The sequence below is a fragment of the Drosophila yakuba genome, chromosome 2R (genome assembly GCF_016746365.2).
Source record: "Drosophila yakuba strain Tai18E2 chromosome 2R, Prin_Dyak_Tai18E2_2.1, whole genome shotgun sequence".
NCBI classification, from domain to species: domain Eukaryota; kingdom Metazoa; phylum Arthropoda; class Insecta; order Diptera; family Drosophilidae; genus Drosophila; species Drosophila yakuba.
The window spans coordinates 23,534,111-23,555,904 of record NC_052528.2 but is presented as its reverse complement, the minus strand read 5'-3'; the positions used below and the strand labels follow the sequence as shown (position 1 = coordinate 23,555,904).

The following is a 21,794-nucleotide window of genomic DNA, read 5'->3' as shown; positions in this document are numbered from 1 at the left end:
GAAACCGCGATGATTTCGATCTTAACAGAAATCATTACCGATTGAGGTCAAATCTGGTGCGAAAACAAAAATTATTGAATAAAAGCGATAAAAATGTTTCAGAGAGCCCATATCGGGATGCGCTCCATCCGTAGAACCTCTGTCTTTGGATGTGTGTCTTAACAACTCGGTAAGCACAAAGCGCTGCTGCGGCCGCGTGATGAACTAAATAGAATCGATGCATCGATAGTGCGAAGGTAATCGGAAGGCATCGATTACCATCGAACTCGAAAAGTACTCGGTCGGCTAAACGACAAGCGGCGAAAAACAGTGAAAAAAATAAGGGGAAAGCGAAAAGACGTGCTCAGGAACTGCGGTCGAAGTCTTTGTGAGTGTGAGTGGGTGCAGCTGTCGCCAAACAAATAAAAAGCGCCTGGCTTGCGCGGAATACGGTTCCCCAAAAATTCGAAATGTGCATAGGCATCCAGCGGATGCAACGGCCTCGTCACCGGCGTCGGGACGCCGCCTGCTGAAACTGCAGGGCCGAATTCGGCCGAATTTGCACAAACGCTGTGCTGACGCGGGGAAATGGGAGCATAAAAACCGAAACTTGTGTGCGAAATATGCGAAATATGCGAATTCGCGAAAACTTGGCTCCCAGTGCGATCTCTGTGTGTGTGTGTGTGTGAGCCGTGCAGTGTGTCGGTGTTGCAGAACGAACAAAGTGGGAAGCAAGGCGAGAGAAGACGAAGAGGAAGAAAAAGAGCCGCTTGTACCTGCTCCGAAAACTGAAACAACCGAAATTGGAGGAGCCCCCGGCGAAAAGGTGCTCCGAAAGTGTTTGGCTGCAGTTTTCGGAGATGCAAACTGGTTAATTGCTACGTAACGCTATTTTTCCGCTAAATCACCTTTACCACCCCTCCCTTTTCTACGTTCAGCGGCGACGTTGGCTTAAGAAAATGAAAATGTGTGGCCATATTTTTTCCTCTCCGTCTGCCTCCGTCTTTCTTTCGCCTTCGCGCTCTCCCTTTTGAAACTCTCGCCGCGCGCTGTTCTCGCCGCCTCCGTTTTGTGCCGCACTTCCGAGATAAAGAACGCAAACGCGAGATAAATGCGAAATATTGTATCTGAGGAGCGAGGCAACATACTCATTGTTCTCATCGATTTGTTTTGTCCGACAGAAAAGTGCGTTGCATCCGAAAAGCGAATATCCAGTATCCAGTATCCAATATCCATTATCCAAAAGCCGCTGATTACCGACATACAAGGAATTATTAAGTGACTTAAACAGGGAGACCGCCAGATCGCCGCCAAAATGTCGGAGGAAGTAGATCGCAACGATCCGGAGCTCAAGTACCTCTCGGTGGAGCGCAACCAGTTCAACGATCCGGCCACGCAGGCCGAGTGGACACAGAAGCGTCTGGTGTGGGTGCCACACGAGAACCAGGTGAGTCTGCTTAGTCCCTGTAGTCTGTACTGCCTACCTGTAGAGCCTGTTCCTGCGCTGGAACCTACCTCTGCCACGGGATTTCCACCCCGGCTGACTCAGAGAGGGAGCCACGCCCGAGTCGCCGAACTACCTGAGTAATCCCTATTGATAGCCTAAAAGCAACAGGAACGGCCACAGCTGAGATATAAATATAGTACTGGTTATTTCGTAAAGTCACACTTGAGTTAGCTATAATCCCTTAAAAGTATTGAGCTAATTACCAATTATGTTGTTTTGTAAAAATGACAACAGTTGTTAGAAAAATTATCGAAATTTAAAACATTGCCAAAATGTCAAAAAAATGAATGGGTATAGTCGAACATAGTCTGTTCGACACATCGTGATATTATTTTAGCCACAGCTGTACGTGCTCTAATCAATTTGCGCAGTGTTTGTCCCCGGCTTTGGGCTCCTTATCAACCAACACCTTTCCGAGCCATTCGGCTCACTCATCGATTGGTCATGAATCACGCTCCGTCGATCCGTTTATTTTTAATTTTTAACAGGGCCAACTTCTTTGAATTTTCATTACATTCGCACCGCGGTGATAAACTTGGGTAAACATCCGTCGGCGTCGATGCTGAATCACTCATTTCTCCTGCGCTGATGCTGAATTGATCTCACCGCAGTAGTGTGCCAGATTTAACGGTTCACTTGGCCAAATCCGCGACCATTTGCTACCAATTTGCATGCAGACGCTCTCCTCCGACTCAGTGACTCACCTTCGAGGGAGAGTGGAAGCAGGAATGGCCCCAGTTCGCAGTTCCCACTAAGAGCGGGCCAAAACAAGTTTTCAACGTGGCCAGGTATTCGTGGTGTCGATTTGCTTGTGTGGGGCTCCCGACCCTCAACCACACATTTGGCCAGGCCAGCGAAGAAACGAGCTGGGATTGTGCCAAAGAATCGCTGGCCTCGGAGTTTGCGCGCCCACTCTTGGCCTATAAATTCGAGCCCAAATCTTTGGTCGTCTGCGATCCAGTCTTATGATAACAAGCTGATTGTTTTGCTAATTTCGGTGTGGCTTGTTCTTCTTTTCTTATGTTTGAAGCAATTTCTTTCAGGTGTCATTCAACTGCATTCCAACGACTTAATTTCCAGACCATAAACAACGTAAACAGATAAAATTAGCAGCCGCTCTTTTCTCCCCGGCGCCCGTAACTGCTGTATTTGCCAGAGATAATTCCGGACATAGAATGGTAGCACTTTTGGGTGACTTCGTATAATAAAAAGAGGCACCGAAAACAAAAGCCAACAACTTCACATTTTTGTGTAATTACGCGATCACTTAAACAGACATTTACTTTACAATGGAATCTGAAAGAAGACAACGGCAGAGATAAAACCCAGAAATAAAACGAAAATAACGAAACGCTCGATTGTCATGAGCGGTCCGTCGGACGGTGGGACAGACTGTCTAAAGGCTAAAAAGTCTTTGCGGCTGACGAACGGCACATGGGACGGGCGGGAATAGTTAAGAAATTTGCATATAGCGCAACTGTTGCTCCGCTGGAATGTCCACAGATACAGATACAGATACAACTACAGCTACGTCTTAACGGGAACGGACCCGGCCAAAAGGGTATTCGCCAATTGTGTCAACACTCCGTTCGTTTCGCTCAGCAAGTGTTCCAGCTTTGCGAAATGTAAGGGAATTCGCTGAATAATGTCGGCGTCAGTCCACGTACGTGATATCCAAATTCAGTAATTTACTGCTGGATACGGATACACAAGGAGCGCTTTTGTTCGTGGTTAGATTTCGTTTCTTGTTGTTTGCTGATCAGCGAAGTGGCTTGTGTTTTGTCACTATGATTCATCGTAGCAAGTCCACATAGAGGAGGTTTAGATAGGGATAGCTATAGAAGCTGTTTTTCGGGTAACGAAAAGAAATTATTGCATTATTTGCGATCTTGAGACTATTGAGCTTAGTTAATATTACAATGCTGTTGGCTTCTTCGTTTTCAAACGATCCTGACAATTTGTAGATTTGTTTTCCATCCAACGATGAAATTGAAAAGTCAATAATTGGGAATCGAATGAGTATTCGTAAACATGGTGGCCAAGTGTTTACACTTCCTCTTCTTATCCGCTGACGTTGTTCGGGCATTCCTGCATGCCCCCGAACCCACTCCCGGGACCAATCTGGAAACTTTTTATATTGTTAGCCAAATTGAAGTCGGCTTAACCTTCGTCATGCCCAGAGAATCGATTCGATTGTAACGAACGGCGATCATTAGGGGGTCTCTGCTCACCCACACATGCTGCGTTTGATACTTCCAAGCGTGTCTGTGCTGTGTGCTGCTCGTATTTATAACCAACGAAACCACTTTGGACTTTGTTTGCGACCACTCCCACTCCGCTTCCCCGCCCCCGCCCTGGGCCTCGCCGCGATGGGTTCTGGCGGAGATGCCCGTGCCGCGCGAGTGTGTGTGTTTTCTTTTCGGTTACGGCAATGACAAACGTAGCCAGCTTTCGACTCTCGTCCGTCCGGTTTACGGTCAACGAACCTGCGCCTCGTATCTCGTATCACGTATGTGTAATATACGATTCTTACCCTCTCCATCTCCACATCCATCCCCACACATGCATATGCGTTGATCGATTAAGCGAAGGAATAAAATAAAAGAGTAACAAATTGTAAGGGGCCATCCATCGGTCGTTCAGTTTGCTCGCATCTAGATCGTGTTGGAAAGAAGGGGCACCAGGGACTCCTATTCATTATTCTGTTCATATTTACATATTCGGTATAGTGTAAACAAAAGAAGTTGGCGAAAACCATACGCTCCCAGAGAGTAAATAATGGCCACAGATATATCTTGCAAAATCCCCAGTATTCTCGTGCGTGCTGTTCGGCGGATACCTTGGCAAGTTCAAGGTTGCGGTTGGGCACCCGAAAATAGTCAAACCCGAATCGGGGGCTTCCCTCTAGACTGCCCCTTCTGCGCAACTTCCTTTCTTCGATGCCCGCCTTCCTGATCATTACCATCACCATCATCGGCGCTCGCTTGGTTTCTAGGTGTTGTTTATACATTTTCTTTGGTTTCGCTTCACTGATTGCCTGGAATGCCCGAGATGCCGTTGAGCGAGAATCCGAGACTGATGACCTCATATGGCCCAGCCTCTCGCTGCCGCCTTGCTGAGTAACTTTGGCCAATTTCCCTGGCCCGATAACTCCAATTCATCTCTTGCAGGCCATTCCGATACCGTGAGTCACGCACCAACTGGCTCAGCGGCTACAGCATTTTCCGATTTAGCGAACTTTTGGCTTCTTCTGCCACTGTCGCAAGCCGTGTGTATGGTTTGTCCAAACTGTCAAACGTTTTATGCACAAATGTTTTGCAGGCTGACAGCGGCTGCCCACAAAACAGACAGACGCCTGGGAAATGAATTTAGAGACAGCGAAAGTATTCGAAATGTAGGCCTATGTGCAGACGACTTTACCTAATGAGTAATCCGTAAACTTTTCGCTGCGCGAAATGATTCGCCTAAGGGCCCAGTCGAGTATTCGAACGAACTCGTTACATGCTCTAAATGGTTTCATATCCGCCGCATCCGCCCGAGAATAACGACTTTCTTATGGCTGTTTATCAACAGTACCGGAAAAGCGCAAAGATAACATAGGGCGAGGCAAGAAGCACCACGGCTCGCGTTTTTCCAAATCTGATCGCTGGGGCGTGTGCGTATTTAACTTAATGGACCCGCACCGGGCTGGGATGCGTTGCAGATGCTCCTGCCGTTGTTGGTATTAATGCATTTCTGGTTTGCAGCGGCGGCACTCCACTCCACCCTTTAATGACTGAGTTACGGGCTGCCCCTGATTTGATTAATGCCACTGCGCCGCGTGCAACATGCTCCCCTTTGTTGTTGTTTCACTTGACTACTAATTGAAGCTGTTATTCTGTTGGTGCAGCTCTACCAAGATGTTTTCGTTCGATTCAATTTCATATTCGTAGAAGCAGACAATTCGGAGAAGACTCGGAAGTAAACCCCATTTGGTACCCTGATTTAGTTATGGCCACTGCGCTCCGCTCCGAACGGTGCAACATCAAAACTGTGATGCCATCCCGAAATCCGAATCCGCGCCTTGAACTTGCTAAGCACCCGGGTCGGAGGGAAGGGGCCAGACAGGCGGACAGACAGTTGCATCTGCCTCCCGTTGTTCTGGGTCGGTTCTGGTTCCGTCTGCCTGGGCCACTTGATTGGGTGCAGCTCGTTCCTATGCATTTCACTTGGCAGCGAGAGAGCGGAGGCTGAGTGGTTTTTCTTCTGGCGCTTGACTCATGCGGCGTCATTGCACTTGTTGTGTTTATCGCCTTCCCGCTGAGATGAAGAACAGAAACATACGCGCGCCCCGTTTTCGCATAACACAGCCATACCAACCACACCGTAGGAAACAGAGATTGCAACCGTGAATAACTCTTTCTATTTTCTTTTACAGGGCTTCGTGGCAGCCAGTATTAAGCGGGAGCATGGCGACGAGGTCGAAGTGGAGTTGGCCGAAACCGGCAAGCGGGTATTGATCCTACGCGACGACATACAGAAGATGAATCCGCCAAAGTTCGACAAAGTCGAGGACATGGCCGAGCTGACATGCCTGAACGAAGCCTCCGTTTTGCACAACATCAAGGACAGATATTACTCTGGCCTTATCTATGTGAGTACCCCGAGTTGTAGTACAGATTCCCTATCTTATATGTTTGTGTTGGCTGCCCCAAGTTTCCGCCGCGCCAGCTGCCGGCTGCCGGCAACGTGACGATGATGATGACACTAAGTAAACAGCCCTCCCTTTCATACAATTGATTTCGCTTAACTGGAAACTTTGAAAGGCAAAACTTTATAGAGGCGTCTTGCCTCATCGCGTTTCTATTTATTTAAAAGCATCACAAATATTTGACACTCCAAAGCCCAATCACTCAATCCTTTGCTGCATTCGTCACATGCCGAATGATTTATAAACATTAACTCACTCTTTCGTCCTCTGTTCACCCAATCCCCCGCAAAGCATATCCGCTTTTAATTGGCATGCCAAAAGCGCTTCGGTCTGAGTAGAAAGCCAGCAAAAAGTTCATTTTCGATTCGATGAGAAACGAATTTCAAGTGGCGCATTCAAATTCGACTCCATAAATTCCAGCTGCTTTGCTTTGCGACTGTTCCCCTTATGTCTCCCCTAATAAAAATCATTTAATTAGCTTCTGCAATGGCGGGCAGCAATTGATATAGATTTATCTGTTCACAAACCTTCAATAAATAACATCCATAATTTGCTGGTTAAATATATAAGGCTGAAGTTGACTGAAGCTGGTTTTAACTCCATGACAAATAATCGATTTGCCTATGCTATCAGTCGCGAAACTAAGTTAGCTTTCGTCACCAAGCCAAGTCCAGCAACATGTTGCAAGGGAATGTTGCCCAACTACTTGGCTTCAGTTCTGGTTGTTCGTCTGAATATGTCTCTTAGCCTTGATTCGCCGCCATGAGGCAGGTTCGTTGCGACTTCTTTCATTGTTATGGCAAATTATGTGCCGCTGTTTAAATATTTTATGTACTGCGCCTGCTACTTATCGCAGTCTTTCTCCCTCTCGCCTTGCAAGTTTTAATTTAATGGCCAAATGGTTGTTGCTGCCTGTTTTTGATGTGGGCGCGAACTACTTTAAATTTGTTTGAATTGTTGTTGGCCTGCCATGCTTCAGCGCACTTGCCATTGTCGTTTTTGTTGCCAAACTCGAGCGCCGCTTTACCGTTTACACAACCACGCCACGCACTCATCTTGCGTCCCTTTCCCGCTCTTACCACGGCCTGTCCCACTTAATTCGCTAGCCAATTGTTGCTAGCTTGTTGCACGAGCGATGGGGTAGTTAGAGGGCGAGGCGGGGGCGGTGGCGGTGGCAGTGGCAGCCGGGGCTGCACTTAACGGCATAATTATTATAATTTGTTGACATTTAATTCGATTTTTAAATTTCATTTAAATTAATTCGCCTGGCAGCTGCCGGCTGACGGTAGCTTGTAGTCCAATTAATATGCGTCGGCAAGAAGAATGTATCTCGCACGGCCACACACACGCACACCCATGGCGACTTGCTCGCGTATGCTAATCAAATTGTCAACACCTCAGCGAAAATCAAAAAAAATCTGCAACAAAAACGACACAAGTATAGACATTTCCATATGGCCGGAAAGTGTAATCTATGGACTGACCGCAGGTAGTGCAGACTTGCATATTTTATTCTTCTTTGTAATAGATATTAAAATTTAAACTATTTGTTTGCCAATAAAATAAAATTGACGCCATAAATTATAAATTTGTTGATGCATAGCCCATTAAGAAAATATCTTGTTTTTGAAAAATGTCTAGTCTTGCAATTTTGTCAAACATCTCCTTCTGCTGCGCCTGATTACACATGAAATTGGGTTTGAAATATTCCACAAAACATTTGCCGCTGTCCCTGTTGTTGTTGCAATTAATTGATTTACGTCCACCGGGTGACTGGGTGCAATTGCTCACAGGCACTTTTAATATTACCTAATGTATTCCGCTTGCTGTTTGCTTGGCTGCGTTGGCAGCCGAAAGAATCGCACTTGACAACGCAGCAGCGTCAAGGAGATGATGACGTGGGCACCGGCTTCTTGGCTGTTATTGCCTTCTCAATGCCCAGTCGGTCCTGACTAACTCTGAGAGGCGCTAATTGAAATGGCCAGCAGAATTAGACAGAATGGCTTATTAATGTAGGGTTGCTGTGACACTTGGCTCCCTTGCTCGGATTTAAATAACGACTGCAAATGAGGCACCACATGAGGCGTGCTCTTTGTGGCAAATAAAATATGATTCCCGCATATCAGCCAAGCAATTTGTTCGCACATATTGGCACAAATTGCAGACCCCCAGGAGCGGGTGGATTGGCAAGCAGGGGGGCAGGCTGACACCTCTAACGGTCGAGCACATAATTAACAAAAAAGGCGCTGCCGTTCTTTGGCTCATGCCTCGATTTGCTGTGCTCTGCTTGCAACACGTCTTTTGACCGCACACGGCCTTAAAGTGTTACCAAAACGGCTTCATTAAACGACTAACATATTTGGTGGCCAGCTTGAGTGGGTTCCGATGCCCATTAATGCTTAACTTCTTTCAGCTGCTCTTCAGACTCTCATTCTTTGTAAGCCATATTTAAAATCCTTTCACGTTAGTCCTCCTCCCAGCACTCCCATATGCAAATAAATATCACTGTATTTTGAATGCCTTGTCCCCATTTGCTGAATGTTTCGTGACCATATAAGGCTTTATATCAGGGCAGGTTAAGTGATTAATGACATTTAGGGGGACGGTAGAAATATGCACCAGGACAATGACTCAAACCAGCATAGCCGATGTGATCCAAAGACGAGTGGAGCAAAAATCGTCACGAGTCACTGCCACTTCTAAACGGTTGCCAAAAACAGAAACAGAGACAACAGAAACTGAGAAAACAATTTCTTATGCCATTTTTGGATGCCTGACACACGCACACACACACATACACACGAGGAAGGTAGCTGATTGGCAAGACGTGATTTTGATTGTTAATTGCGGTCCCCAAAAGTGATTCAGTGTCCCACCGCCCTCCTCATCACCCTCACCTGTGCAAAGTGTTGAAGGCATTTTCTCTACTATGATTTTTGCCTGCGGTACTTTCCATTTCGATCTCTGTAGGCTGCCCCACACTTCTCCACCTCCTCCGATTCCCCGTGAAGCTCGCGGCACTCGCATCTAATGTTTGGCTAGATATGTATTTAAATGGTACAACAAATACAACAAATAGCAAAGCCGCATACTTAGTGCCCACGCCGCGGTCTCGGTCCCAATCACAGTCGCAGTTATGTAGGCTGCCGCTCGATAGATACCACCAACGGATTCGGATTCGGATTCGGATACAGATAGAGCGGCAGATACAGATACATGCGTTTGCTGCTTATGGTGCTGGCCAACTTTAAAGCACATGTCTTGTTGTCTCGGACATTCATGCGAGCGTGTTAGAGTTTGGGCAACAATAACTAGGCCACTGAAAATCAGTTGCCGGTTACCAAAGCTGCCGTTAGCCCAAGCATCACTTTGATTAACTGCAGCCCAATGGACAGCATTTGTAGCTGGATAATGATCAACCTTAAGAATGGAAATACATGGAAGTAAGATTTTATCTAACTAGGTTTAAAAAAGTGTCAAACATTCATCATCAACACACATTGATTATAAGCAAACAATCTAAACTATTGGTAAACCTAAGGCCAACATGAACAATACTAAACATGAACTTACACTAAAACATTTCCTAATTGCAGACATATTCCGGTCTTTTCTGCGTTGTGGTCAACCCGTACAAGAAACTACCGATCTACACCGAAAAGATAATGGAACGGTATAAGGGCATAAAACGACACGAAGTGCCTCCGCATGTATTTGCAATCACGGATAGTGCCTATAGAAACATGTTGGGTGGTAAGTATCTCGAACCTGCACTCACTCACTTTCCCTTTTTGATCCAGCGTCCCATTTATATAGGAGGTGGAATGTCAGCATTATCTTCTTTTCTCTGTTGCGCGATTCCTGGTCGCTATCGAAATTCCATTCTCCGAATAAGCAAGCGAAAATGTTTTTCAGACTGATTAGATAAGACGTGGAAAAGTAAACAACGGGGAGGGCATTTCCATGAATTACGCTGAAGAGGGGTCCATACATGACACACTTTGCAGAAATAACTCCCAAAAGGTGCATTAGCATTCGAGTTCATACGAATATTGTGAATCATCTGCAAATGTGCTGCTCTTCCCCGAATGACTGACTGTCGTCTAATCTGAAACTGGTTTCCTTTTTCGGCTTGCATTTTCAAATGGGATTTTTTCAAGTTTCCTTTTCACTTCTGTGCCGTTTAGTTCGGGCTTCACTGAGTTTCGATGGTTTGCATGTCCGTTCCAAGCGTAACGTCGCGCCGGGAGATGACTCACAGCAGAGACTCCAGCTCGAGGCCATATCTATAGGTTCCTCTGCATGGGTGTGTGTGTTTCCCCTGCTTGAGATTGGTTAACTAATATTGCGTATACGTGTCATTACCATATTTGGATCTAAAACCGAGCGGAGCCGGCCCGCTTGGACAGCAGGCAACTTTGTTTGCCCCATCATCAGCTATGTTTTTGTTGCTGCCGTGAAAATGTTTAAACAAATCGACACCTCACTCTGGCTCACCATATTTCACGCTTATTAATTTTCGGCTTATGCACATTGCCTGATTGTATATTCGCGGTATCCATTTTTTCGTGGAGTTCGCTCTTGCTGCCACTGGGGAGTGGCATTTGCTTTGATTTATTTCGCTGGCCTTTAATAAACTTAGCCCAACCCCATCGCCTCCGACTCCAACTCCATTGCCCTGAAACACGCACCGCATTGCTGCATTCAACTCCAAGCTGATCTGGGCACTACAGTGGAACTGGACAATCGTCGGAAACCTTTATCTTTTTGCAATTCTTGAGCTGCTCCCCCGACTCGAGGCAATCGCAATTCTTGCAACTCCGAAAGCTTCAATTTTCATGGCATTCCATTTCATATTTCCGACGAGTCCCGTCATGATAAAATGAACATGCCTTGACTTTGACTATATAGCTGCATGTCTACAAGCACATATGTACGAGTTTATAGTAGCTAAGACCACGGGGAAAGGTCCGTTACTGGGCAGATGTTTTACCTGTCCGTATTTTTTCAGTTGTTTAAATGAGGAATTTATTTTGGGCGTGAAGTCGCCATGCGATGCAAAATAAAATGTTTTTACAGCTTTTGGATAGGAGGAAAAAGCCAATGTATGATCGATCGTAGCTTTGAGCCAACCAATGACACATATTTCGCAATCCCCTAAATTGCGGCGTATTAATCTTAAAGAAGCTAAATTTGTCTTCTGAGTATTACATTTATTAATGACTCAAAAACTGTTGAAAAAGTCTCATAAAATGAAGTGTGGAGATATAAAGTTGGGACCATTTATGGTCAGATATAGAATGTAGTATGTGTGTACGTATGAATATGCGACTGGCTCTACCCATAATAATAAATAAGTACGGGGTCGTGATATGGAAGCTGTTTGGTTGTTTGGTTGTTTGGAGCTCCATGCCTCCAATGCCTCAAAATCTACGGCACCAGAGTAGATATATCTGACTGCGAGTCTCTCCGCCTGAATTTGTGGTTAGCTCAATGCTGGATCGAATGACGAGGCTGCCATGTGGCGGGGTGATCCCGGGGTGCAGTGCGAATCTAGTTCGCTGTATTCTAGATGGGATCATTGGCGCCATATCAATAGCTACGAGCAACAGCAATTTACTGCTTATGTCTGTTGTCTTTTGTATCTTTCAGATATGCAGCCTGAAATCAACTGTTTTTGTTCTTCGTTTCAAATTGATCATGCATATACGAGTATGAGTTGAGTTGAGTGTTGCTGCTTGAGCGAAAATCGTTTGATTTCATTTGATGTATGTCTCATTTTTCAGCCGTCAACCATTCTGTGTTTTACTTTCTGTGCCTTTTTTTTGTTTTTGCCCGCCTGAATTTGGGTCAACAGAAAATTCAAGCTGAGCTGGGCTTTTAACATTTTAATTACATTTTTGGCTGGTCAGCCGCATTACTCCGCATATGAAGTGTGTCACTTGCTCACCTACTCACAATTTTCCCTCAATTTTTTTTGCAGATCGCGAAGACCAATCGATTTTGTGTACTGGCGAATCGGGTGCTGGCAAAACGGAGAACACCAAGAAGGTCATCCAATTTCTTGCCTATGTGGCAGCTTCCAAGCCCAAGGGCTCGGGTGCGGTAAGTACAGAAGAGCAGAAGCGAAATGAGTTCCGAGAACCGAAGCAAATGCAAAGTTGTATACACCAGTGGGGTGGTGATATCTGCCCGAGAAATACAGTCCCATATGGTTTTTTTGACTGGAAATGCTTATTAAACTCACATTAATTGCACGCAAGCCCGACAATTGTTATTGTTTGGTATTGTAATTAATCAGACAAACAACGTTAGCGACACATATGTATGTATATGCTTGTCGTCGGCAGAATGACTTTAATCCGCCTTCGAAACTATGACTTAGTCGTGGGTGAATATCTGTTTTAAATTACCATTATCGGTCAACTTCTAGATTTATTTAGCTTACAACAGTAATTAGATCCGCTGACATTGCTATTTATATATGGGATGTAAAAGCAGGAATCGATCACCAAGTTATTTCTCAATAACGGCCCTCAAGAATTAGAAACAAACTTCAGTCGAATTCAGAGTTTCAACTGATGCTCCTCAACTAATGCTCCCCATATGGTGGATGGCCGAGGGTAACGCTTTAATATGTGGATGGCTGATGACTTGGCTGCTGGCTTATGTGCTTTTATGTGGTCCCGGGGAGCCGGAGCACACTTTATTAATCAAGAGGCATAGTTGGTGACAAATTTGGTCGTTTACAGCAATAAAATAAACACCATAAAAAAGATGTGAGAATTGAAATTGAAAGGCAATTGATAAAAAAATTAAAATTAAATCGCAAAAATTGCGGCATTCGATAAATTTCTGGGGCGGCAATTGCTGCTCTGTACAATTTTGCTACTCTTGGGATTGCCATATCCATAACTGTGGGGAAAAGCAAACAGCTTTTTGTGTTTTTCGGACTTGCACAATCCTTTCGAGTGCAAACAAGCTGTTCTTGAGCTCCAAACACACTTTTTATTATGTTTTATGTGTTTGCTGCCATATATGAGCCTGATGCTGAGGCTGCGGCCGAATCGAGATTACTTTGCTGCTGTGAACGTGATAAGCTGCAAACATACTTAAAAAGCTTCTTAATACATTAAACCAATCTAGAAGTATTATTTTTTTACACCTTTCAGTTCATACCTGGTTTTAAGAAACATTTTTCTATCTGGTGCTATCTCTGATTCCAACTTCCATAAATAGAAGCTGACGATAAATAACATATATCACTGACTGCAGTGATTCATCGCAAGTTACTGTAGAACTGAATTGAACCCAAAGCAATTTTCGTTAGTTTGATTAGAAATTGTGTGTTTTAGTGGTACTCTTTATCAGCCCAAGATAAGAGGAGCGATAAGGAAAACCGAAAACAAGCATTGATATAACTTTGCATTTGTTTAGAAAATTATATCGTTTTTGTCTTTCATGAAGTTTAGTTTTATCAAATATTTTTGCTTGATGCTGAGGATAAGGCGAACTTTTAATTGATCTACTTCTGATATAATTATTATTTATAATTGATCTTATTTATTTTCATGTCCTACACACAAACACTCCACTATGCCACACAACACACCTATAAATACACGCACACTCACCCTGTACATTGGACTTTGGTTGTTGTCTTCACTCTCAACTCTGCTCAATATGCTATAAATATGTTTATAAAATATGTAAATACAATTTGTATAAAATGCTGCCAAATATCGCAATCAATCCAAATATCCAACAACCAAATCAAACCTCAACACCTCCAACCAATTGACACCAACTCCGACAGGTGCCGCATCCCGCCGTGCTCATTGTAAGTATTCGAGGACTGACAATCCTGAAACGTTATCCCACTTTGTGTTTCAAAATTAACTCGAATTATTTAACTCCATAACTGTTTAATTTAACTTATTCATCACCCTATGTCTATTTCTGATCCCAACAACATCCTTGGTTTCCAAACGTTATTTTGCTTTCGTAATCCTTAAAATGTGGCCGAAAAAATATTATTAACCCTCTCCGAATGAACTCTCCCAACTCTGTTTTGGTTCCCTTGTTGCCTTGTTGCCGTCCCATCCAAGTCAACACTCATCTACTCAATCTCATCTCTCTGCTCTGCTCTGCTCTGATCTGCTCTGCTCTGCTCCCTCATTGTACTACATTGCCAACGAAATTTTAGAGTAGTCATCAAGAGACATTTGCGGTAAAGTATGCTTGACGTCCAAAATTCCCTTTAATTATAATTTTGTAGTAGATTACGTGCCGTACGCTGTATATATCGATTTATTTGTACCTGTTTATTTCGGTATCTAAACATGATTTCAAGACTGGATAGATCAAAGCGCGTAAACGATGCAAGTCGTCAGGAAATCCCTGAATATCCCCCCGTACCCCATAATCCCATTCCTACCTAATTGCAGAACTTCTCGGTCAACACAAACAAGTACATAAGGGTCAAGATTATGGCCCAAAGTCAGAATCAGTCAATCGAGGTAGTCAATGGATTAAAGATGGTGGAAGTTAATTCCGACTGTCCAGAGGTAAACCGGGTGATGCCATGGCGCCGGCATTGATCGTGAGAAGCTGTAGGAGATCGTCCAGTGTTTATTGTCCTTCGTTAAGCTTGGCTTTGCCTCCTTCCTGCATGTCGTCGTAGTAGACTAACCATATCTAGTTTCGTAGATACTTTCTGTTGCTTGTGATGTTACTGTACTTGTGTTAAGACGGCTTTTGTACATATATGTGGCTAACCCCTAACCCTGAGTACCGTCAAACGTATAAAACTAATATAAGTATCATCTTGTATATCTCTAAACAGGGCGAGCTGGAGCAACAGCTGCTGCAGGCAAATCCCATTCTGGAGGCCTTCGGCAACGCCAAGACCGTCAAAAACGACAACTCTTCGCGTTTTGTAAGTTGTATCTTCCTTCGTTTTACCGGCAGAATGACAATTTCCGTTTGCCTCATCGCAGGGTAAATTCATTCGGATCAATTTCGATGCCTCGGGATTCATCTCGGGAGCCAACATCGAAACATATCTGCTGGAGAAGTCGCGTGCCATTCGTCAAGCAAAGGACGAACGAACATTCCATATATTCTACCAGTTGCTGGCGGGGGCCACGCCGGAGCAGCGCGAGAAGTTCATACTGGATGACGTCAAGTCGTATGCATTCCTTTCCAATGGCAGCCTGCCTGTACCCGGCGTGGACGACTACGCCGAGTTTCAGGCAACGGTCAAGTCCATGAACATCATGGGCATGACATCAGAGGATTTCAACTCGATCTTCCGCATCGTGAGCGCCGTCCTACTGTTCGGCAGCATGAAATTCCGTCAGGAGCGCAACAACGACCAGGCCACTCTACCGGACAACACGGTGGCCCAGAAGATTGCCCATCTGCTCGGACTTAGTGTGACAGACATGACCCGGGCTTTCCTGACGCCGCGCATTAAAGTGGGTCGTGACTTTGTTACGAAGGCGCAGACAAAGGAGCAGGTGGAGTTCGCCGTGGAGGCAATCGCTAAGGCCTGTTACGAGCGCATGTTCAAGTGGCTTGTGAACCGCATTAACCGTTCTCTAGACCGCACCAAGCGCCAAGGAGCCTCCTTCATCGGCATTCTCGACATGGCGGGCTTCGAAATCTTTGAGCTCAACTCCTTTGAGCAGCTGTGTATTAACTACACCAACGAGAAACTGCAGCAGCTCTTTAACCACACCATGTTCATCCTGGAGCAGGAAGAGTACCAGCGTGAGGGTATTGAGTGGAAGTTCATCGACTTTGGGTTGGACCTGCAGCCTACCATCGACCTGATCGATAAGCCCGGCGGCATCATGGCACTGCTGGATGAGGAGTGCTGGTTCCCCAAAGCCACTGACAAGACGTTTGTCGATAAACTCGTATCGGCCCATTCTATGCACCCAAAGTTCATGAAGACCGACTTCCGAGGAGTCGCAGACTTCGCAATAGTGCATTACGCCGGGCGTGTTGACTACTCGGCGGCCAAGTGGCTGATGAAGAACATGGACCCATTGAACGAGAACATCGTGTCGCTGCTTCAGGGCTCCCAGGATCCGTTTGTGGTGAACATCTGGAAGGATGCTGAGATCGTTGGCATGGCACAGCAGGCCCTGACTGATACTCAGTTCGGGGCCCGCACCCGCAAGGGCATGTTCCGCACCGTGTCTCATCTGTACAAGGAGCAGCTGGCTAAGTTGATGGACACTCTGCGCAACACGAACCCGAACTTTGTGCGCTGTATCATACCGAACCACGAGAAGCGCGCCGGCAAGATCGATGCTCCCTTGGTGCTAGACCAGTTGCGGTGCAACGGTGTGCTCGAGGGCATTCGTATCTGCCGTCAGGGCTTCCCAAATCGCATTCCCTTCCAGGAGTTCCGCCAACGCTACGAACTCCTTACGCCCAACGTGATTCCCAAAGGATTCATGGACGGCAAGAAGGCCTGCGAGAAGATGATTCAGGCGCTGGAGCTGGACTCGAACTTGTATCGAGTGGGCCAGTCGAAGATCTTCTTCCGCGCTGGTGTCCTCGCTCACCTGGAGGAGGAGCGTGATTTCAAGATCTCCGACCTAATCGTTAACTTCCAGGCCTTCTGTCGTGGCTTCCTTGCGCGTCGCAACTACCAGAAGCGCTTGCAGCAACTTAACGCTATTCGCATCATCCAGCGAAATTGTGCCGCCTACCTTAAGCTTCGGAACTGGCAGTGGTGGCGTCTGTATACAAAGGTCAAGCCCCTGTTGGAAGTTACCAAGCAGGAGGAGAAGCTTGTCCAGAAGGAGGATGAGCTGAAGCAGGTACGCGAAAAGCTTGACACACTGGCCAAGAACACGCAGGAGTACGAGCGCAAGTACCAGCAGGCTTTGGTGGAGAAGACCACTCTAGCTGAGCAGCTTCAAGCCGAGATCGAACTTTGCGCCGAGGCCGAGGAGTCGCGTTCTCGACTGATGGCGCGCAAACAAGAACTGGAGGACATGATGCAAGAGCTTGAGACGCGCATCGAAGAAGAGGAGGAACGAGTCCTAGCGCTGGGAGGCGAAAAAAAGAAGCTTGAGCTTAATATTCAAGATCTGGAAGAGCAACTCGAAGAAGAAGAGGCCGCCCGCCAAAAACTGCAATTGGAGAAAGTACAGCTTGACGCTAAAATTAAAAAGCACGAAGAAGACCTTGCCTTGACTGACGACCAGAACCAGAAGCTTCTAAAGGAGAAAAAGCTTTTGGAAGAGCGTGCTAACGATCTGTCCCAAACACTTGCTGAGGAGGAGGAAAAGGCTAAACACCTGGCTAAGCTGAAAGCCAAGCACGAAGCCACAATCACTGAGCTCGAGGAACGTTTGCACAAGGATCAGCAGCAACGACAGGAGTCTGATCGGTCCAAGCGGAAGATCGAGACCGAAGTTGCTGATCTTAAGGAACAGCTCAACGAACGTCGCGTCCAAGTAGAGGAGATGCAGGCTCAACTGGCTAAGCGCGAGGAAGAGCTTACCCAGACTCTGTTGCGCATCGACGAGGAATCGGCCACGAAGGCCACCGCACAGAAGGCTCAGCGCGAGCTGGAGTCGCAGCTGGCCGAGATCCAAGAGGATCTAGAGGCCGAAAAGGCGGCACGTGCAAAGGCGGAGAAGGTTAGACGCGACCTTAGCGAGGAACTAGAGGCTCTCAAGAATGAGTTGCTGGACTCTCTGGACACCACAGCCGGTAAGACTAAGCATTTTTATTTTAATAACGTTTTCTCACAAATCCGTATCTTTGAAACTAAATAAACTATTTATTCATTTTATTGTTGAACAAACAGCTCAGCAAGAGTTGCGATCAAAACGCGAGCAGGAGTTGGCTACGCTGAAAAAGTCGCTCGAAGAAGAGACTGTCAACCATGAAGGGGTTTTGGCCGACATGCGACACAAACACTCGCAGGAGCTCAACGGTATCAACGACCAGCTTGAGAACCTGCGCAAAGCCAAAACAGTCCTTGAAAAGGCCAAGGGCACCTTGGAGGCGGAGAACGCCGACTTGGCTACTGAACTGCGCAGCGTCAACAGTTCCCGGCAAGAGAACGACCGCCGGCGCAAGCAGGCAGAGTCGCAGATTGCTGAGTTGCAGGTAAATAATCACGAAAAAAATAGGCGGCTCATCCCACATGTTATTTCCGTAACAAACAACTAATATGTTTTCCTATGTTTTGCACAGGTAAAACTGGCTGAGATTGAACGCGCCCGCTCGGAACTGCAGGAAAAGTGCACAAAACTGCAGCAGGAAGCAGAGAACATAACAAACCAGCTGGAGGAAGCCGAACTAAAGGCCTCGGCCGCCGTCAAGTCTGCAAGCAACATGGAATCACAGCTTACTGAAGCTCAGCAGCTGTTGGAGGAGGAAACGCGCCAAAAGCTGGGTCTCAGCTCCAAGCTGCGTCAGATCGAGTCAGAGAAGGAGGCTCTACAAGAACAGCTGGAGGAGGATGATGAAGCCAAGCGTAATTACGAACGCAAACTGGCTGAAGTCACCGCCCAAATGCAAGAAATTAAAAAGAAGGCCGAAGAAGATGCGGATCTGGCGAAGGAACTGGAAGAGGGAAAGAAGCGACTCAATAAGGATATCGAGGCATTGGAACGGCAGGTCAAGGAACTAATTGCCCAGAACGACCGCCTCGATAAGAGCAAAAAGAAGATTCAGTCGGAGCTTGAAGATGCCACTATTGAGCTGGAAGCGCAACGTACGAAGGTGAGTTTCTGAATGACTTTAATAAAATAGTTGTTGTATTACAACAAATACTTGTCCTTGGTCAGGTGCTCGAATTGGAGAAGAAGCAGAAGAACTTCGACAAGATTCTTGCCGAGGAGAAAGCCATATCAGAACAGATCGCCCAAGAGCGTGACACTGCAGAACGAGAAGCCCGCGAAAAAGAGACCAAGGTGCTGTCGGTTTCCCGCGAGCTAGACGAAGCTTTTGACAAAATTGAAGACCTTGAGAACAAGCGAAAGACCCTCCAAAATGAGCTCGATGACTTGGCCAACACACAGGGCACTGCCGATAAGAACGTCCACGAACTGGAGAAGGCGAAGCGGGCGCTAGAGTCTCAGCTGGCTGAACTGAAAGCACAAAATGAGGAACTTGAGGACGACCTACAGCTGACCGAAGATGCAAAATTGCGTCTGGAGGTGAACATGCAGGCCCTACGTTCCCAGTTCGAACGCGACCTCCTGGCTAAGGAGGAGGGCGCTGAGGAAAAACGACGCGGACTTGTCAAGCAACTGCGGGATCTTGAGACCGAACTGGACGAGGAGCGTAAACAGCGCACGGCTGCTGTGGCGTCGAAGAAGAAACTGGAGGGCGACCTGAAAGAGATCGAAACCACCATGGAGATGCATAACAAGGTAAAGGAGGATGCGTTGAAGCACGCGAAGAAGCTGCAAGCACAAGTCAAGGACGCGCTGCGCGACGCCGAGGAGGCAAAGGCCGCCAAGGAGGAGCTACAGGCGCTGAGCAAGGAGGCCGAGCGCAAGGTCAAGGCCCTGGAGGCAGAAGTATTACAGCTGACTGAGGATCTGGCCAGCTCAGAGCGGGCGCGACGTGCTGCCGAAACGGAGCGCGACGAATTGGCCGAAGAAATTGCCAATAATGCCAACAAGGGCTCCTTAATGATCGACGAGAAGCGCCGATTGGAGGCCCGCATAGCCACTCTTGAGGAGGAGTTGGAGGAGGAACAGTCCAACTCAGAGGTGCTGCTGGATCGCAGCCGCAAGGCGCAGCTGCAAATTGAGCAGCTGACAACTGAGTTGGCGAACGAAAAATCCAATTCTCAGAAGAACGAAAACGGTCGCGCTCTGCTCGAACGCCAGAACAAGGAGCTGAAGGCTAAGCTTGCCGAAATCGAGACAGCACAGCGGACTAAAGTAAAGGCGACAATCGCCACGCTGGAGGCCAAGATCGCCAACCTTGAAGAGCAACTGGAGAACGAGGGCAAGGAAAGGCTGTTGCAGCAAAAGGCCAATCGCAAGATGGACAAGAAGATTAAGGAGCTTACGATGAACATCGAGGATGAACGGAGACATGTCGACCAGCACAAGGAGCAAATGGATAAGGTGAGTAATAAAGTGGTTCATTTAATAGAATTCTTACTTAACGAGTACTTGATTTTACAGCTGAATAGCCGCATTAAACTGCTCAAGCGCAACTTGGACGAGACCGAAGAGGAATTGCAGAAGGAGAAGACGCAGAAGCGCAAGTACCAGCGTGAGTGCGAGGACATGATTGAATCGCAGGAAGCCATGAATCGTGAGATTAACTCACTCAAAACGAAACTACGGTAAGTCTTGCACTGTGCCGACCTATTTATTCTATGATCAAGACTGGGGTTCCTTAGGTGTCTCTTGGAGATGCATTTTTGATTATTGTTTGAAATTTATCTTTGGTTTAAGCTCCATACAAGTGGCCGAGACTGAAAAGGCCAAGGCATATTCGCCGAAAAAGGATGCCGCACTCATTATGAATTGTGAGGGTCTGCATTAGGTTTCGTTTCGCTTCGATTCGCTTCGTTTCCTTCTCGTAGGCTGTAAGTGCTGCTGTTCGCCCTGATCCTTAGAACCAGTGAATGTCAACCGAACCCAGCAACCAAAACATCGTCTTCTCTTTGCATGTTAGGAACAGAACTCACGACAAGACCAAACATACAAATTTATGCAGTGCTCCAAACTTCCTCAAAAAGAGTTCTTAGTCGTGAACCCTCCAACGTACCCCTGTTTTGACTTGTGTATCTGTTGCCCCTGCACTGCACGTTCACACAAAAGCGCACAAGCCATCCTGAACAGAAATACTAATCTTATATCACGCTCTATCCCTTCCTAGACGCACCGGCGGCATGGGTCTCAGCTCCAGCCGGCTCACGGGTACACCTTCATCAAAGCGCGCAGGAGGAGGCGGCGGCGGCGACGACTCATCGGTGCAGGATGAATCATTAGATGGAGAGGATTCTGGCAATTGACGCGTTAATTATTAGAGGAAGAAAAAGTTGAAGCGCAGGAAGAAGGTGATGATGAAGAGCAAAATAAACGATTATATTTAATGTTTCTTTTATATAATTTCTCTGTTATTTTTTATATAAACTATTATACATACTTAAATTAAAACGTAAACAAAGAAAACCAACATTTTTATAACGACAACACTTAAACAAAAAGAAAATGTTGTAAAACACAAACACTCAAGAATTTTCGCATCCCTCGAATGGCCGCGTGTTTAAGCAGTCAACGAAATAAAATAAAATAATACAACACAAAACTCAACCAAGAAACGTATTAACTCTCAGCTCCAGAAACCCGCAAACACCAATAAAGAGAGACTAAATCAACAGAAAACTGATTTCTACATTTTTTCTACCGTAATATAAACCCATAGAATTACTCAATGCAATGTAATTTATGCATTTAACAACTAAAACGGTTTTCAAACAGAACAACAGACCATAACAGAAAATCAAATGTTGAACACGCAACTAATATACGAATTTCGTTTTTGTTTAGAACTTAACAATAAAATATTTGCTACATGAACAGTTCTTTCCTTGGGCAAATAATTGTGTTG

At 46.1% G+C, this 21,794-nt stretch overlaps 1 protein-coding gene across 4 annotated transcripts; it reads left to right on the top strand.

The window, feature by feature from the left end:
* Positions 1-246: 246 nt before the first annotated feature.
* Positions 247-21,568, top strand: LOC6532157 (myosin heavy chain, non-muscle). Of its 4 annotated transcripts, XM_039373059.2 has the most exons (15): positions 247-367; positions 1,161-1,426; positions 5,904-6,119; positions 9,773-9,929; positions 12,160-12,281; positions 13,993-14,016; positions 14,383-14,406; positions 15,022-15,114; positions 15,176-17,915; positions 18,013-18,317; positions 18,405-18,935; positions 19,001-20,296; positions 20,357-20,520; positions 20,633-20,766; positions 21,060-21,292. In XM_039373059.2, exons 2-14 carry the CDS (start codon positions 1,295-1,297, stop codon positions 20,721-20,723), a joined length of 5,895 nt encoding a protein of 1,964 aa, XP_039228993.1. In that variant the 5' UTR covers positions 247-367; positions 1,161-1,294; the 3' UTR covers positions 20,724-20,766; positions 21,060-21,292. The 4 variants fall into 4 exon arrangements, with proteins under 4 accessions (XP_039228993.1, XP_039228992.1, XP_015051727.1 ...); XM_039373058.1 differs by lacking the exon at positions 20,633-20,766 and having other exon boundaries at positions 21,060-21,568; XM_015196241.2 differs by lacking the exons at positions 14,383-14,406; positions 20,633-20,766 and having other exon boundaries at positions 21,060-21,568.
* Positions 21,569-21,794: the final 226 nt, after the last annotated feature.

Bases quoted from the DNA above. Each gene is read 5' to 3' on its own strand.
- LOC6532157 (XM_039373060.1), top strand. From the start codon at position 1,295: ATGTCGGAGGAAGTAGATCGCAACGATCCGGAGCTCAAGTACCTCTCG. The intron at 1,427-5,903 runs GTGAGTCTGCTT...TTTCTTTTACAG, and splicing joins GGGTGCCACACGAGAACCAG to GGCTTCGTGGCAGCCAGTAT. The intron at 18,936-19,000 runs GTGAGTTTCTGA...GTCCTTGGTCAG, and splicing joins TGGAAGCGCAACGTACGAAG to GTGCTCGAATTGGAGAAGAA.